Source organism: Nannobrachium achirus, assembly GCF_963921795.1.
Source record: "Nannobrachium achirus genome assembly, chromosome: 13".
Classification (NCBI taxonomy): domain Eukaryota; kingdom Metazoa; phylum Chordata; class Actinopteri; order Myctophiformes; family Myctophidae; genus Nannobrachium; species Nannobrachium achirus.
In genome coordinates, this window is record NC_137833.1 from 46,258,284 (window position 1) to 46,275,635 (window position 17,352).

At 41.6% G+C, this 17,352-nt stretch overlaps 1 protein-coding gene across 1 annotated transcript in view; it reads left to right on the plus strand.

The window, feature by feature from the left end:
* Positions 1 to 12,282, plus strand: part of ptpn20 (protein tyrosine phosphatase non-receptor type 20) — a gene marked incomplete at its 5' end in the record, with an annotated part of 102,104 nt that extends 89,822 nt beyond the window's left edge. The window contains 6 exons of the mRNA XM_080740784.1: positions 258 to 406; positions 698 to 788; positions 6,314 to 6,648; positions 8,287 to 8,502; positions 10,935 to 10,997; positions 12,162 to 12,282. Coding sequence (XP_080596910.1) covers positions 258 to 406; positions 698 to 788; positions 6,314 to 6,648; positions 8,287 to 8,502; positions 10,935 to 10,997; positions 12,162 to 12,272 — 965 coding nt within the window. The 3' untranslated portion in view covers positions 12,273 to 12,282. The remainder of the gene's footprint in view (positions 1 to 257; positions 407 to 697; positions 789 to 6,313; positions 6,649 to 8,286; positions 8,503 to 10,934; positions 10,998 to 12,161) is intronic.
* Between the last annotated feature and the right edge of the window lie 5,070 nt (positions 12,283 to 17,352).

Sequence of the window (17,352 nt, forward strand, 5' to 3'; positions counted from 1 at the left end):
ATTACTAATTTGACAACATTACACATAACAAAGTATGGATAGCAGAGATGTCGTAGCAGAGACGTTGTGATGCGACGCGTTGTGAGCTTGCATTGTAGATCGGCTATTTACACTATTTTAGAAAATGTTGGAAAATATACAGCATGAACATTTTTCAATATTTAAACGATTATGAGGATTATGACAAAATAATTGCGATGATGTCAAATAATTGCGATTAGACGATGATGACTTTACGGTGTCTCTCCTCCTCTCAGGTCCTCCCATCGTGTCGGAGGAGGAGCTAGCCAGTCTGGCTCTGATCGCTCCATGTAAGAGCAGCCAGTACTCGGGCCACAGGGTCAAAGCTCTCATCCAGATCCTGCAGCACCAACTGGACCAGCAGGAACTGGTCAAAGACTTCATGGTGGGTTTCCTGACCATATTCCTTTTACTGGTCTTGGTGGACACACGCACACACGCACACGCACTGAATAAAATGATCCGAACATTCAAAGATTTTCATGAATAAAAAATAAATTAATAAATGAAAAATAAATGTAATTAATAAATAAAAGAAAAATCAGAGAAAAGTGACTGAGTCAGATGAAAAAACCTGGGTGAAATGTGCCAATCTCAACAGGAAACATCGCTATGTATTTCAACCAATCAGTTTGCTTCGTGGGAAGAACTAGCTGTTGTATAATTTGTGTTGCAGGCTCTGGAGCACCTGAAGCCCGCTGACAACTGTTTGGTGGGCAAAGCCCCGGAGAACAGAGACAAGAACCGCTACAGAGACATCCTACCATGTAAGTGGCGTTCCCTCTGCCCTCGCCTTTCCACTTTCAGGCAGAAACATCTGCGTCATTCTCACATATTCTGGTACCTTCTGCGTTTGTGGTTCCAAAACGTTTTAGCTCATGAGCCAAAAGAGAAATTAGACGTTTGCCCTGGGCTGGACCCAAACTAGTGAAAATGGCACGCCACATTGTGAGCTTGTAGATCTGCAATTTTTACTACTTCTTAAAAAAAATCTATTCTAAAATTACTTTTCTAATTTAGGTAATTTCTTAGATTTGTCTTTGATTTATTCATGAAATTACTGAAATTACAGGTTTTCAACTTTTCATTCATGACGAATTTAGCTTTTGGGGGGTATGTTTTGAAATAATAAAAATAATGAAAACCAAAATGTAGGAAGCTAAACCTTAAGGTACCCATAAAAATATGTCCGCGACCCACACATGGGTCCAGACCCACTGTTTGGGAAACATGATATAGTGCAAGTCTAACATCAGTCTGACATCACTGCCACTAGAGGGGGCTGTCCCCCTGGATAATCCCAACAGGGAAATCTTAGATTGTGTCCTATAAGAGCTGTGTTTCAGAAATAAACTAAACATTTTACTCATAATATAGACATGAAGCAGCAGTTGCCGGTGAAAAAGCACTCATTTATCCGAAGAGTACAAAAATATGTTTTTAATTCCAAACACAGACGTTATCAACTCAATGTCCTAAACAACACAGAGTCACATAACTGACCAAATCGCCCGGCTGATTTAGTTATTTTTGGAACACAGATAGAAATAGAAAATAAAAAGACTTCTGCAACCCAGGGATAGTGTGAGGGATGGGGTCTTCAACGTTTTCTTGCCAAGGACCCCTTAGCTGAGAGAGAGAGATGAAGCAGGGACCCCCACTACATATTGCATAAAATTTTGTCACAGATTAGAAATGTTCATAGATTTCTTAGACAGCTTAGACTTGTTTGACAGCACTGTCATCATGTTGGAGTAATCTGTATTTTCAGACATTTAACCACTTGAACTGTCAAATACTTTACAAACCACTCTACAAGCTTACAGCGCCTCGCGCTGTAAGCTTGTAGATCTGCTATTTTTGGCTAATGTTTTGCTCAGAATAGGGATGCTAGGGTTCAAGTGGCTAATGTAAAAAACATGATCCTATCACACAAAGATTTGGCGGCCCCTCTGTAGTAACTCTGAGGACACCCTAGGGGTACCGGACCCCCTGTTGAAGACCTCTGCTCTAAGCATAACTTTTCACGTGGAGGACCCCCAAATCGATATGTATCGTTGACTGCGGACCCCCATCTGAAAATATTTAGTGTACAAGCTCACTGAGCTTGCATGTACACCCCTTCTCCCCCATCCCCACCCCCCAAGGACCCCTGGGGATCCCCGGACCCCGACTTGAGAACCGCTGCGTTTTAGCGCCCCATGCCTTTAATACATGTCTCCCTACTGGTTTTTATTTGACTGGCGGGCTTGAGCTTGTAAAAGCCGTATACTCACAGACCTGGCATTTATAGGGCCGTACCTTTGTAAACACTTTTCTTGGCTGGCCGGGTTAAACTGGCATTCTGTTGTTTACAGGAATACCATGAATTAGGCTCACGGTCTTTTCAAGAATACCCTTTGTATGCCCAAACAATGCCCCAACAGTAGCGCCAGGCATTTATTCACATGTAGCAATAGCTTATAATTCCCACCCCGCGCCTTTAGTTAATGTGTGCGATGGTGTCATCTGTTAGCATTATGCTGTAATTATCAGGTCATTACCATCGCACTAAATACGGTAGTCTGGAAAGCTAATTGCAGGCTCTGTTACGGTTTAATAAGAGGCCTGCAGATCAGCTTTTAGAAGAGTAAACAGAGACGCCACAGACTGGCCCGGATGAAAGACGAGCGCACACTGCCGTCATCGCCGACACACACCGGCTTTACCTGGGATGTACAGAGACATTGTTGATTTCGTCGACTAAGACTATGACAAAAAAAATTGTCGACTGCGTTTTTTTCACTGACGAAACTAAATAAAAACGAAATAAAAACTAAGCTGCGATAGCTAAAACTAAGACTAAATATATTGACAATTTCATCAACAAAAAAAAACTAGACTAAAACGTTAGGGAGGGACTAGTGGAGGAGAAAGTAATTTTATGTTTGGTTGCTCTCAGGTGTTGCTGCGACGCGTTGTGAGCTTGTAGATCGGCTATTTTCAGCACGCAACCAAATGTAAAATCAGTCATTACGATGCCATCAAGGCCTGCCAAAATACAATTTTAGTTGACTAAATCAACTGTAGATTTAGTCGCCTAAAAACGTATGATATTTAGTCGACTAAAATTAGACTAAAACTAAAACTTTTCAGTTGACTAAATTCAAAAACAACACTGTACAGAGATTCACGCACACGTGCGTGTATATGTGTGCGCACAAATGAGAATGATCTACAAAATACGTTTTTTTAGTATCAAATTGGAAAATCTTTGAAAAAAACTAAAAAATTGTACTTAAAACTGTACTTATGTAAATGTACTTATCTATAGAGCACCACCATCCATATGCTACTTTCACTGGCAGGGGCTGACATTTCTAAAAGGTCCTTTTGGTGAGAATATTGAAACATATTCTCCAAGCGAACGCGTTGTGAGCTTGGAGGTCAGCTATTTTCAGTACCACACTAAACTAAGCCTAAAAAGGGCAATACTGGAGATGTGGCTTACGGCATGGTTTTCTACACGGTGAGGGCAATTCTTTCAACATAAGATGCTGCATTCACGTTCAGGAGAGTTTGGACAAGGCAATCCTCTTGAATGCTGCCTTCAGGTATGGCATGGAAAGAGGGCATTTGCATTTCTTTCACCATAGTAAAAACTGCATTCATGGTCTGGAGAGGGAACGGACGGACGGATAAAAGGGCAGGGGCTCAAGCCCACTTTGATGTCTATGTGTGCATGTGCCTGACTCTCCATAATGTATATTCACACAAACTTACATAACATTTTAAGTGCTCCTTGTTGGGCAGGAGGAGGGGGTCAGAGGGGGTTGAGATACTACTATAGGCTATAGGGCAGTGGTGGACTCACATTTCTTACTTACAGTCAGCAGGGGCGTCACAAGGGGTAGGAAAGTGGGACTGAGTTACTAGGGCCCAAGGTGGAGGGGCCCTAGTAACTTTAACTATTGAAAAATAGCAGATATACAAGCTCACACCGCGCTGCGAGCTTGTATATCTGCTATTTTTGCGAAAATGTGCGCAAATCTTTGAATATATATGTATTTTTTAAGTGAACATTTGATACTCAAATTTTGCTTCTGGGGGGTCCCTGGAACTAAATATTTTGAGATGGGGGGGGGGGGGGGCCTTCACATGAAAAAGTTTGAGCATCACTGACATGGAAACATTCTTGGCACGCATTTTCACGATTTTTCAAAAATAGCAGATCTACAAGCTCGCAGCGCGGCACTCGGTGCCGCGCTGTGAGCTTGTATATCTGCTATTTTTCAATAGTTAACATTCATGGGGGGCCCGCAGTGAATCCTTGTACCCAGGGCCCAGAATTTGGTGTGACGCCCCTGACAGTAAGTCAAAGTATCAATACTGCAATGTAGGAGTACTCTGTTACAAGTATTGTCTGGGATAAAAACTGTACTTGAGTAAAAGTACAAAAGTATTGGCATTAAAATGTAGTACCAAAAGTAGAATGTGTGGCATCGTGACTCATTGTGAGCTATTTTGGTTAATGTATGTTTTGTAATAACAAAGTAACTAGTAATTAAAATTAAAATACAGTAATTGTAGTGCTCTGAGATGTACAGTGTAGCGGAGTAGATGTGAAAGTACTGAAAATTGGAAATGCTCCAGTAAAGTACAAAAAATACCTCAAAACTGACAGTACAGTACCCAAACTAGTGAAAACAGTAGATCTACAAGCTCACAACATGTCGCTTCACAACTTCTTAAACATGCGTTCTAATTTATGGAATTTCTTAGATTTTTCTTTGATTTCTTCATGAAATTACAGAAAAGAAAAATTGAAAATTTCATGAAAGGTTTTGCTTTTTTGGGAATGTGCATTGAAAATGTTTTTAAATAACAATAATTAAAAACTAAATGCAGGAAAACAAAAAGTAAAAGGCACCCATAAAAATGTGTCCGCGACCCACAAATGGGTCCTGCGACCCAGAGTTTGGGGAACCAGTGCTTTCACACCAGTGCTTTAGGGCTGATGACAGCGATAGTGTCCCCCAGTGGAATGCCCTGCCACACATCTCCTCCATCTGCTTGGCATGCCTTCGGCTGCTCCCAGCAGTGCAGCAGCGTCTTGTGCGCGTTGCTCTCAGGAAGCAGCGTCCACTGTGTTGGGAGTATCGCAGCGATCCGTCCATATTAGCGCCTGACTATTTCATTTTCCACGGAGCATTTCCGAAACCGTGTTGTTTTGACCTCCGAAATGCGCCGGGGCAGGAAGACTTCAACCCCCCCGAAAAAACATTCCTGGCCTCCCTCAGTGCTTCACCTCTCTTTCTCTCTCTCTCTCTCTCTCTCTCTCTCTCTCTCTCTCTCTCTCTCTCTCTCTCTCTCTCTCCGTCAACAAGCCCCCGTGCTGCACCGGCTTGTTTTGCCCGTCTCCGGGCTCCTCCAGGCCTTGTTGACTTGGCTTTATTTACCGCGTATACTCTTGAATGGCAAGCTTGTTGGGCCAAACAACACAGGGCAACAATTGTCTGCCTGTGAGGTTTGTTCATGATTAACAGATGTGACAAATTATGTATTTTTCTTTTTTCTTTTTTTAAACCTCTAGAACAGTGGTTCTCAACATATGAAACCTCTAACAGTGAAAATAAAAAATGTGTTTACTTCCATTTCATGGTTTAATCTCATGCACACATGGTGTCCTGCACTTACGCCATTTAGCATAGCACGTTGTCGGGTGAAAACCTTGTATGTCCAAAACCGTTCGTTTTGCATTTATCATTTTAAAAATGATTTAAACTGCCGATCTACAAGCACACAACGCCTCGCACCGTGAGGCGTTGTGTGCTTGTAGATCTGCTGTTTTCACTACTTTTGTGCGACGGCCTTGTGCGATGAAGCAGGGCTTTACTTTGCGACAGAACATACAAATTTGAAACTGGGAGATACGAGGTTTCCACCCGACAACGACAATATGCCAAAAAAAAAGTTGTACTTCTCTTTCATTCTTTCTTTATCTCTTTCTCTCTCTCTCTCTCCTTCTCTCTTTCTCCCCGCTCCCTCTCTCTCTCTCTCTCTCTCTCTGTGCTTGTAGATCTGTGTGCTTGTAGATCTGCTGTTTTCACTACTTTTGTGCGACGACCTTGTACGATGAAGCAGGGCTTTACTTTGCGAAAGAACATAGAAATTTGAAACTTGGAGATACGAGGTTTCCACCCGACAGCGACGATATGTAATAAAAAAGTTGTATTTCTCTTCCATTCTTTCTTATCTCTTTCTCCCCGCTCCCTCTCCCCATCTCTCTCTCTCGCCTTTCCCTTCCGGCTAGACGACAAGACCCGCGTCCCCCTGGGCGAGAACCAGGACTACATCAACGCCAGCTACATCCGCATGCCGGTGGGCGGCGAGGAGTACTCCTACATCTCGTGCCAGGGCCCTCTGCCCGCCACCGTGCCCGCCTTCTGGCAGATGGTGTGGGAGAACAAGTCGGACGTCATCGCCATGATGACCCAGGAGGTGGAGCGCGGGCGGGTCAAGTGCCACAAGTACTGGCCCGAGAGGCTGAGCGCGCCGCTCACCGTGGGCCGCTGGCAGCTGCACCTGGACAACCACCAGTGTCTGGAGTACTTCTACATCAAGGTCATACGCATGGTGGAGACGGAGGTGAGCGGGGAAGTGTATACTGTTGCACCTTGCAGTGATGTTACTAGGTTTTCAATGTAATGGGTCCCGGGACCCACAGGTGGTCATTCAAATGGGTCCCAGAAAAGTTTTATGAGTCCTCAATACAATGTTTTCGAGCGCTGCGAGCTTGTAGATCGGCTATTTTCAAAATGTTTGCCTATTTCTTATTTATTTTACAATTTGGCTAATGTTTGAACTTAGAACTAGGATTTCTAAATACACTAGGCTACAGGCACCCATTTAATTATATTTATATCCCTGGGACCCCAATTTATATTGTGTGTTAAAATACTAGAGTACAAATGGAACAGGTCCATTTGGTTCCATTTGTTCACTGAGTTACAGACCCATAAAGTTCTATTTGGTTCCTAACTATCATTTATCTTGGGACCCCCTGGAACTCCCTCAAGGACCCAGGACCCCACTTTGAGAACCACTAGTGAAAATAGTTTTTAGCTGTTCCAGGTTTAACTGATAATACATCTTTACAGTGTTTATCTTACACAATACATTAAAAAACGAATTAAACTATCTAAACTAATATAGCAACTTAAGTAGAAGAAGTAAATTATTTTAACATGGACTCCAATGGAGGCGCATCCCCGGGACCCCAGGACCATGACATGAATGAGTCCCTGAATTATTGAATGCTTTAACCAGTGAAAAATAGCAGATATACAAGCTTGCAGCGCGGCACCGAGTGCCGCGCTGCGAGCTTGTAGATCTGCTATTTTTGAAAAAGTCGTGAAAATGTGTGCAAATCTTTGAATTTTATGTATTTTCAAAGCAAACGTTTGTGACTCAAATTTTGCTTCTGGGTGGTCCCTGGAACTAGATACTTTGAGATGCAGGTCTGTGGCCAAATAAAACATCATTTTGGGGGTCCTTCACATGAAAAGGTTTGAGAACCACTGACATAGTAGTCTCTCAAGAACAGACTAACTGAGCTCCATTTAACGATGGCTGGCCAGATTGCTGACATAGAAATGTAGGTTTTTCAAAAAATCTTGGAAGGATTCAAAAGACACTTGTATAATCGGGTCAAAATTCAAATTTTCACGATTTTTCAATAGTCAAAGCATAAAATAATGATACACGATAATGTGTACCCGTTCTGAATGGGTTAAGCTTTGGTCATTTTAAGGCTTAATTTTAAAAAGGGCAACATTTCAAGATTAAGAAAAAAATGTTTAAAAACTGTATGTACAAGCTTGCAGTGAGCTATGTTTGTTTCTTAAAACCACTGTTATAAAAGATTTCGCTGAAAAACGTATGTTGCTATTATACAGATCCTGTGTCTAGGTGAAACATGACCTTTGATGCAATATCATTTTCTCAATAGAATAAAATTGTTATATTGTGTTAACATACTCTATCATACAGATTGGACAACATTACATTTTATTCATAAAACTAAAGTTACATACTAGTGCTGCTTGAATGCATTACTGATTGTATCCAATAATGAGATTGTGAAATGGGCCAATCTGCTCAATTAGTACTCAGAAAAAATTGTGATATTTTATCATGAACATTAGTGAGGACCTATGAAGACAGGTTGAAAAGTGGTGAACTAGTCCTTTAAGTACCGCTGCCACTTGTCCTCTCCCATTCCAGACGGGCGAAACCCACTTTGTGCGTCACCTGAAGTTCACGCGCTGGCCCGACCACGGCGTGCCGCGCTGCTCGGAGCAGCTGGTGCGCTTCATCCGCTACCTGCGGGCCGTGCACCACAAGGGCCCCGTCACCGTGCACTGCAGCGCCGGCATCGGACGGGCCGGAGTTCTCATCTGCACCGACATCATCCTCAGCCTCATCGAGAACGACTTGCCTGTGAGTGCGAGCCACATATATACCGTTGTTTTGTGTTGAGCTTGGCACATTTCCTGGAGCAAGCTGCCCAGATCACACACGTCACACAGGTCTTCGTATTTCTTCACTCCCAAAAAGCACCTGCAATGTAGTGCATTTGAAACTACATTGCAGTGCACATCATGGGGTGATCAATGCTTGCCTCCTGTGAATTGTTTTATTTTAAATTTTTGTTTATTTTCTGTTTATTTCATTGCTGAGTGAGGTCAGCAGACAAAGTGAAGTGAGTGAGATGAAAAAACCTGGGTGAAATGTGCCAATGTCAAGCAGAAACATCGGGTACACTGTGTGTGTATATACAGTATTTATACATGTGCTTGTTGATCTGCCATTTTCACCACTTTTGTGAGACACTTTTGTATGATGAAGTAGGGCTCTAATTTACAAAAGAACATACTGTACATATTTGAAACTTGGAGATACAAGGTGTCTGGGGGGAGAAACCTCTTATATCCATATTCTAACCTTCTGTGTTTTCTTTTTCCGCAAGTCAACGTCCCTTTTTGATCATACCAGAACGTCACATGACAGCATCCAAAGTAGCAGTTTGAGCTTGACGATCTGCTATTAAAGGACAACTTTAGTTTTTTACAACAAGGGTTCATATTTTAGATTGTAATTAAAGAATATAAAAGATGAGTGTTCAAATTATTTCATTTACTTCTTTCTATTGTTTTAGAGATTCTTATTTCAGTGGTTGGGGGCATGCGTACAAGTGGCTAAATATGTCATTTTACACAGAATAAGCCCATTCCCAAGATGCAACACAACCTTTCATGGTTGGATGTGACTTATGGGGCCAGAAGTGTTACTGCAAATATCAATAAAGAAACTGCTGGCTTATTGTGTCTAAAAAGACATATTTAGCCACTTGTACGCATGCCCCCATGCGTACGCATGCCCCACATTTTAGCACAGTAAACTCGATAAAACAATAGAACAAAGCAAATGAAAACATTTTAACACTCACTTTTTCTTTTCTCTCATTACAATCTAAAATATGAACCCTTGTTGTAAAACACCAAAGTTGTCCTTTAACAGTTTAGTAACAGTTTTGGACATACTGTATGAGGTTTCCACCGACAGAGATGATATATCGTCACTGTCAGGCAGAAACCTTGTACAGTATCTCCAAGTTTCAAAAGTGTATGTTTTTTTTCTTCCTCAAAATTAAAGCCCTACTTCATCATACAAGAGTGTCGCACAGAAGTAGTGAAAATAGCAGATCTACAAGCACACAACACCTCGCGTTGCAAGGCGTTGTGTGATTGTAGATTGGATTTTCTTGTTTTATAATGGAAACACTTTTGGAACAGTTTTGGACATACAGTACAAGGTTTCCACCCGACAACGACGATATAATACAAATGCCCATCACATTGAGTGTGATCGGACCATTATTCGCGGGCATTTTGACACGTCATACTCTCTCTTATGTCATGCTTGGGGGGGGGGGGGGACCCCATCATAGCATAAGAGCAAGACGGCTGCCATGGGAATATTTTATTTGTATGAACGTTTATTCCCTTCCCATTCTAATATTATTGGTGTTTTGGGGGGAGGCGGTGGCTGCCTTAGTTATAGTCATGGTTATTGTCAGGATTATCTCAGGGAGAGCATGATCCAAGCTGTTGTTTGAGGCATGTAAATGAAGAAAAAGAAAAGCATTTGTCTTTAATAATAAATATGGCAGTGCCATGTTGGCACATTAAGTTTAAGTTGTTTCTTATTTTGCACAGAGATATGTATACATATGGAAATCCTTGTCCAATGGGGAATCACAATTAGACATAATGTGTTAATTTCATGACAGGGGATATGTGATATTGTTATCTTACATTAGTTTTGGTGAGGGAAAAAAAAGACAGCATATTATCAGTATAATTAAGAGTTGAATATTATCGGTTATCGGTAAAAAAGCCAATATCGGACAACCTAATATATATATATATATATATATATATATATATATATATTAGGGGTTAGGGGTGCAACGGTTCACAAAATTCACGGTTTGGTTCGGTTCGGTTCGATATTTTGGTGTCACGGTTCGATACTTTTTTGATAAAAAACAAACAAACAGAAATGTCCTTGATTTATATTGTATTTTTGGTTTTAACTTTGAACAATACGGTACCCAACCTCTAGGGTAGTGGTTCTCTAAGTGGGCTCTGCGTACCCCTAGGGGTCCTTGAGGGGGTTCCAGGGGAATGTGGATGTGGAGTGGTATTGTATTGTATTGTTCGGTACAGGGTCATTCGGTTCGATATTTGATATTCGGTTCGATATGTTGCACCCCTAATATATATATATATATATACTGTATATATACTGTATATATACTGTTATGTATATATACTGTATATACGTAAACATGACGCCTGTGTCCCCAGATTAACGTGATTGACATCGTGAAGCAGATGAGACTACAGCGGTACGGGATGATCCAGACCAAGGTCAGTACACCGGCCACCGCACCGTTCAGCGTTTCACCTTTTATGAGAAGCACCTGTTGGCAAGTGCGAAATAGAGAATCTACAAAGCTCACGTGGTGACGCGTTGTGAGCCCTTAGATCTGCTATTTCCGTGATACCTCCGTACGACGACGTGTGCATCATGATTTAAAAGGATAGACTTGAAGTCATGGATATTGTTTTGCTGATAATTTGATGACCAGCAGTGGTTCCCTAGGGAGACACAAAGAGACTGCTCAAATTATTGTCTTAGGAACGCGACAAAACCCAAAGAAATATCCAGGAATTCAAGTCTGCATGGGGTCAATAGATCAATAGATTTTGGGGGTGAACTATCCCTTTAAAGGAGTAGTTCAGCCCCAAAATGACCTTTTTTCTATTGATTGCTCATGCCATGGAGACTTGAGTTCAATAATATTTTTTTGTATTTGTCGCATTCCTAAGACAAACATTTGATTACAATGAATTTACATTGATTCCGAATTGGGACCCGAATGCATTTTGGTCTGGAATCAATGGGGCTAAATTTACTATAATCAAGTTATTGTCTTAGGAATGCGACAAATGCAAAAACTCAAGTCTCCATGGCATGAGTAATCAACAGAAAAAAAGTATTTTGGGGCAGAACTACTCCTTTAAAGGACAACTTTGGTTTTTAGGACAACAAGGGTTCACATTTTAGATTGTAATGAGAGAAAAGAAAAAGTGAGTGTTAAAATGTTTTCATTTGCTTCGTTCTATTGTTTTATCGCGTTTACCGTGCTAAAATGTGGGGCATGCGTACACATGCATGGGGGCATGTGTACAAGTGGCTAAATATGTCTTTTTAGACACAATAAGCCAGCAGTTTCTTTATTGCTATTTACAGTAACACTCCTAGCCCCCATAAGTCACATCCAACCATGAAAGGTTGCGTTGTATCTTGGGAATGGGCTTATTCTGTGTAAAATGACATATTTAGCCACTTGTACGCATGCCCCCAACCACTGAAATAAGAATCTCTAAAACAATAGAAAGAAGTAAATGAAATAATTTTAACACACATATTTTATATTCTTTAATTACAATCTAAAATATGAACTCTTGTTGTAAAAAACGAAAGTTGTCCTTTAAGACGCGGCCGTTGTCTCTCTTGTGTCCTTCCAGGAACAGTACCTCTTCTGCTACAAAGTCTGGCTGGAGGTTTTGCAGGGGATTTTGCAGCTTCACGGAAACCAATGGCAGCCGGACAGCCCCCGAGACCACAAAGTAGTCTGAGTGTTTCCAGCTCCAGCACAACTAAAGGACAGGCCATGGTGACACCGCGTCAACCCTATGACTGCATAGGTTGGTTGGATAGGTCGACCAAGGCTATAGTATGAGCAGTGTCGTCACACTGTCAGTCACCCTGTTATCGCAGGATCCGTAAAACGAAATATGAAAGAAGCGCGGGATTCTGATTTCACTATCGTTCATTTATTAGTGCTGTGGTTGTGTTTATGATTTGACTTAGATCACTGAGTTTATTGCCTTTTCCGGGGCTTAGTGACTTTGCCTTCTGTTTATCGAGCTTTCTTTCTTTCTTTTTTTATAATTTATGTTTCTATTTAAATGTATCTATTTTACCACTCTCCACTTTGTCTTTTCATTTGCAAGATGTATTTATTTCTTAACAACTCACATTGCATGAAATCTTAACACTGGTAATCATCCAAAAAGAAGAAGAATATATTATATTTACCAGCGCATCTTTTATCGGGCAATAATGTCACCTCGCTCATCAAAGTGCACAAGTCTAAGCGGATCGCAAACCAACAACGCAGGTCCGTTTGAACACACGGCGATGAGTAGGATTTGATGAAGCATGTGTCGACATGTCATTAAGAATAAGTGCATTCATAAGCTGGAGTTTAAGGGCATTAGGAATCAAGGGATACTGTCGTTTATTTCGGTCACCTATGGAAGTGAACAGTGAATCAAGTGCCTTGGAAAGACTTGCAAAACCTCTGGTCTCCGAATGGAACCCCTGGCTCGCTTTCACCGGGGGGGGCGGGGAGGAGGAGGTGAGCTAAGGAACGCGATTTGAGAGTAAGAACCAGTTGGTCAGATAAGTATGCACAGCTTTTGCTGAGGTTCTTGTTTGGTGGAGACTTTAAAACAAGTTTTTATTGACCACCAGAGCCAGAGGAATATTGATTCTCACTTTACTTGCTGTAATAAGTTGTTTGTAAACGGCGGCAATGTCAACGCTGTGACCCCCGCTGCCGAGTTGTCTTTGCTTGCAGGTCCACTTTCTCTGTAAGACGCGGCGATCATCGCATCTAGCACAACGTCATAGCACAAAAACAAAAGCATCTTTTAAAAACGACTCTGTAGTAAATGCGGATGAGCGGATGATGATGTGGTATAACGGCTAATATTTAAAAATGCACAATTTTATGTGACTCGATCAAAGGTCTAAGTGGCGATTTTACCAGTTGGGGAGACGACGACGTGTTGGCAAGCACAATTTTTTCCGGTGGTCTCTTTGACTGATCTCGCTGAATAATTTTACGAGGTTGAATAAGATGTCACGTTTTTTTTGCATCGACCTTTTTCCGTATCGCACAGTTTAAGAGCACAAACAATCGAGAGCAAAAGGGGCTCACAATCTTGTCATTGCCACTGTATATATGTATGTATATGATGTACAAATTGATAGAGCTGCGTACTACTATGTATCTACCGACTGAACAGATTGAATATTTGCTGCTGCTGATTTCAACCTCAGGCTTTAGACGCGCACACTTTTTAGCTGCTATGTGCTGCTGCATCGTTCTTCTGCTCTTGCATGCAGTCTTTCAAAAGTACGATATCCTTTAGCCATGGAGTTCCTCCTTAATGACTGTAGACATCGCACATTTGGACATGATCAAGCTGTGGAATGTAACAAAAGCAATACTCTCCACCAGTTTTCGCGGGACGGTTGGGTGGGGGGTTCAGAATGAGAGCCTTTTGCCCAATAACATGTTCGTAAATAACGGTACCTCTGTTTGTGATATGCTAGTAAGAGTCTATCTTTGCCATGTGTATGGCCATGTACAGCCATCTGCCTCTGTACTGTACTGTGTATGAAATGAAACCACTTTTCAGCTCAATTGGTTTCCAGCACATCTTCTTCTTCTTCTTCTTCTTCTTCTTTTTCTTCTTGTTTCAAGTGGTCCGTATACGAGCGCTCCTTTGGCTCTTTTTGACTGCGAGAACTAAAGCGAAGCGGCGCCGCGCTGCGTGCCGCGCATTGCGCCGCGCAACGCGCGTCTCTGGATCTCAATTTCGTCGTTGTCGGGTGGAAACCTTGTATGTCCAAAACCGTTTGTTTTGTATCTATCACTTTTAAAATGATTTAAACTAGTGAAAACAGCTGATCTACAAGCACACAACGCCTCGCACCGCGAGGCGTTGTGTGCTTGTAGATCGGCTGTTTTCACTACTTTTGTGTGATGGCCTTGTACGATTAAGCAGGGCTTTACTTTGCGAAAAAATGTACAAATTTGAAACTTGGAGATACGAGGTTTCTGCCCGACAGTGGCGATTTGTTTCCGTAATACACTTATGGGCTCGGTTTCAGATAAGGTTCTCAGAACCTAATTCGCGCCCTGCTCAGGAGTTTGTCATGACCCTGAATTCTGGGAACCCAGAACTCAAAAAGTATACTTTCATTTTTTCTTTTTTTTGTGTGTGAAAATAGACGATCTACAAGAATACAATGCGTGGGATCGTCTATTTCCGCACTTGGGTTTGTTTTGAGACGTACACCTCCCCCTTTTCAGAGGGTGGTTGTTCTTCCGGTTATAAAACGGGAGCATAAACACGAAATCATAGCAGAACGTCACAGGTTCTGGAGAGTTTCAGGTTATTACGGACGGTTCTGTGGTTAACGTATATGGGTTTTCTTTGTGACAACAATTATGACGCGTAGCAGCCCAGAAGCACACTTTGCATTCACCTGTGAAAAAAAAGCTCATTCTTGTACAGTCTTGACAAGTGCTTCACGCGATAAACGGGAGTTGAAATGTAATGAATTGCACAACCTCTCCTTTATGCCGAGTTCATATCTTGTCACTGTACCAGAGCGACTATGTAACCGATGACTGAGAACAATGTAATACCTCTCTCTCTCTCTCTTTCATTAAAAACTATTCTGAAATATATGACTTTTTGTCCAAAGCAATAGCATTTTATAGGCTCTGGTATTTAACACAGCATAGATCTGCGTATAATTCTTGTCACTCTTCACCTGAAACTAAGCCTAATTTAAACCAGTAGTGCAGAGGTCTCAAAATGTATATATATATATATATATTCGGCCACGGATCCCCATCTGATCTTTTTTTGGTGCCAGGGACCTCCAGAAGCTTAAGAGTTAAAATGTTCACTTTAAAAAATATATTCATTCAAAGATTTGCACAAACGTTCCAGATTATTATTTTAATCGCTATGAGCTTGTAAGTATATAGAAAATAGCAGATCTACAAGCTCACAACGTGTTGTTTGCTTGTAGATCATTCATTTTCACTACTTCTTAATTATTGCGACCGTAGGTTTACAATGAAACCCTCGAAACGCTCAATGTCTATTGTGACATCACATTTCACATTGTTGACTCAATGACCAAGACAGCCTGTTCTGGCATTCAAATATGGAGATCCCTGATGTCATCAATATTAAGCCCCATATTTGGTAATGCCCATATATGGACACTCCATATGGCCAAGACAGAATTAATTTGCAAATCAATGGATATGGATATCCATATATGAAGATCACAACACTGACCTCATCAAACCCTGGATATGCATACATGGAGACTGGATCATCACCTAGATCTCCATATATGGAGCTGGTCAATACCTCTGACTACATCTGACCTCACGGACTATACTGTATGGATATAGATGACCTGTTCTGACATCACAGTGATGACTCGACCAGCTCAGCAGAAGGGTATATATACATGCCAAAGCAGCCATGTGCACGCAGCCATGTGCACGAGGTCGCTTCTCACCCGTAGCGCGTCTTACTGGTATATACTGTATATTTTGAGTTTGTTTATTTTAACGTATGTGTGTGTGTGTGTGTGTGTGTGTGTGTGTGTGTGTGTGTGTGTGTGTGTGTGTGTGTGTGTGTGTGGTTAATAACGTTATAATAATCTCATCAAATGGGGGTCCGTGATCCTCGACTCTTTGTTAAAAAAGGTTGAGAATCACACAGCCCGGAAATAACAGATTTTCCAGAGCACTTTTTCCCAAACACTGGGTCGGGACAACATTTGTTCTCCTTTTTGTTTTTCAATATTATTTATTTCAAAACATTTATAAACAAAAACATTCCACCAAAAAAGGAATTAAAAAACAAATTCAATGATTTTTCCAATGTAATTTCATGAACAAATAAAAGAAAAATCTAAGATATAAACGAAAAAACAAATGTCTAAGAAGAAGCGAAAATAGACGATCTGCAAGCTTGTAGATCAGCTGTTTTCAATAGTTTGGGCAAACGTCTATAATCTCTGTTTTGGGTCTCGACCTGGAAGGTTTGGGAACCACGGTTCTAGAGGGGGAAAAAAAGTCACACGGTATGGTTCGCCGCTCGACGACGCCGTCTAACCGAGGAGCGTGCTGATCTTGTTCCGTATAGGGTTTTCCCTGACGGCATGGCGGCACACAGGGAGCAGGGAGCCGGATGAGACGGCCCTAAATCTAATTCGGCGGAGGAGCCCCCCACTCCACTTTTACTACGGGGTACACTCCCTCTCTGGTTTTTTTTTACTGCAGGGTAAATAGGCTGGTCTCACAGGGGTCTTTGTGACAGCATGGAAACCCCAGGAAACACGCCGCTCCGCACGCGCACGCACACGCACACACACACACACACACACACACACACACACACACACACACAGTGGCGTCAGTTCAGAAAAAGGTAAGGTATGGCAACATGACTGGTGTCTTGCACGCGCGCCTTCGCGCGCGTGCAAGACACCAGTCATGTTGCCATACCTTAGCAACAGGCATGATATATTCATTTTAAGAAGTACATATAATATATAATTATATATACCTATAATATAATTCTAATACCTTGTTAAAGTGAACATTTTGTAAAATTTTGCATTTGTAGTTATTTTACTGAAATTTACCAACATAATAACCCGCACAGATAGACAAAGAGATATTCATGGATTCATATTTAGAACTAACTTTCATCTCCCCCCCCCCGGACCCAGGGTATGGCAGCTGCATACCCCTGCCATACCCAATTGACGCCCCTGCACACACACACACACACGCACACACACACACACACACACACACACACA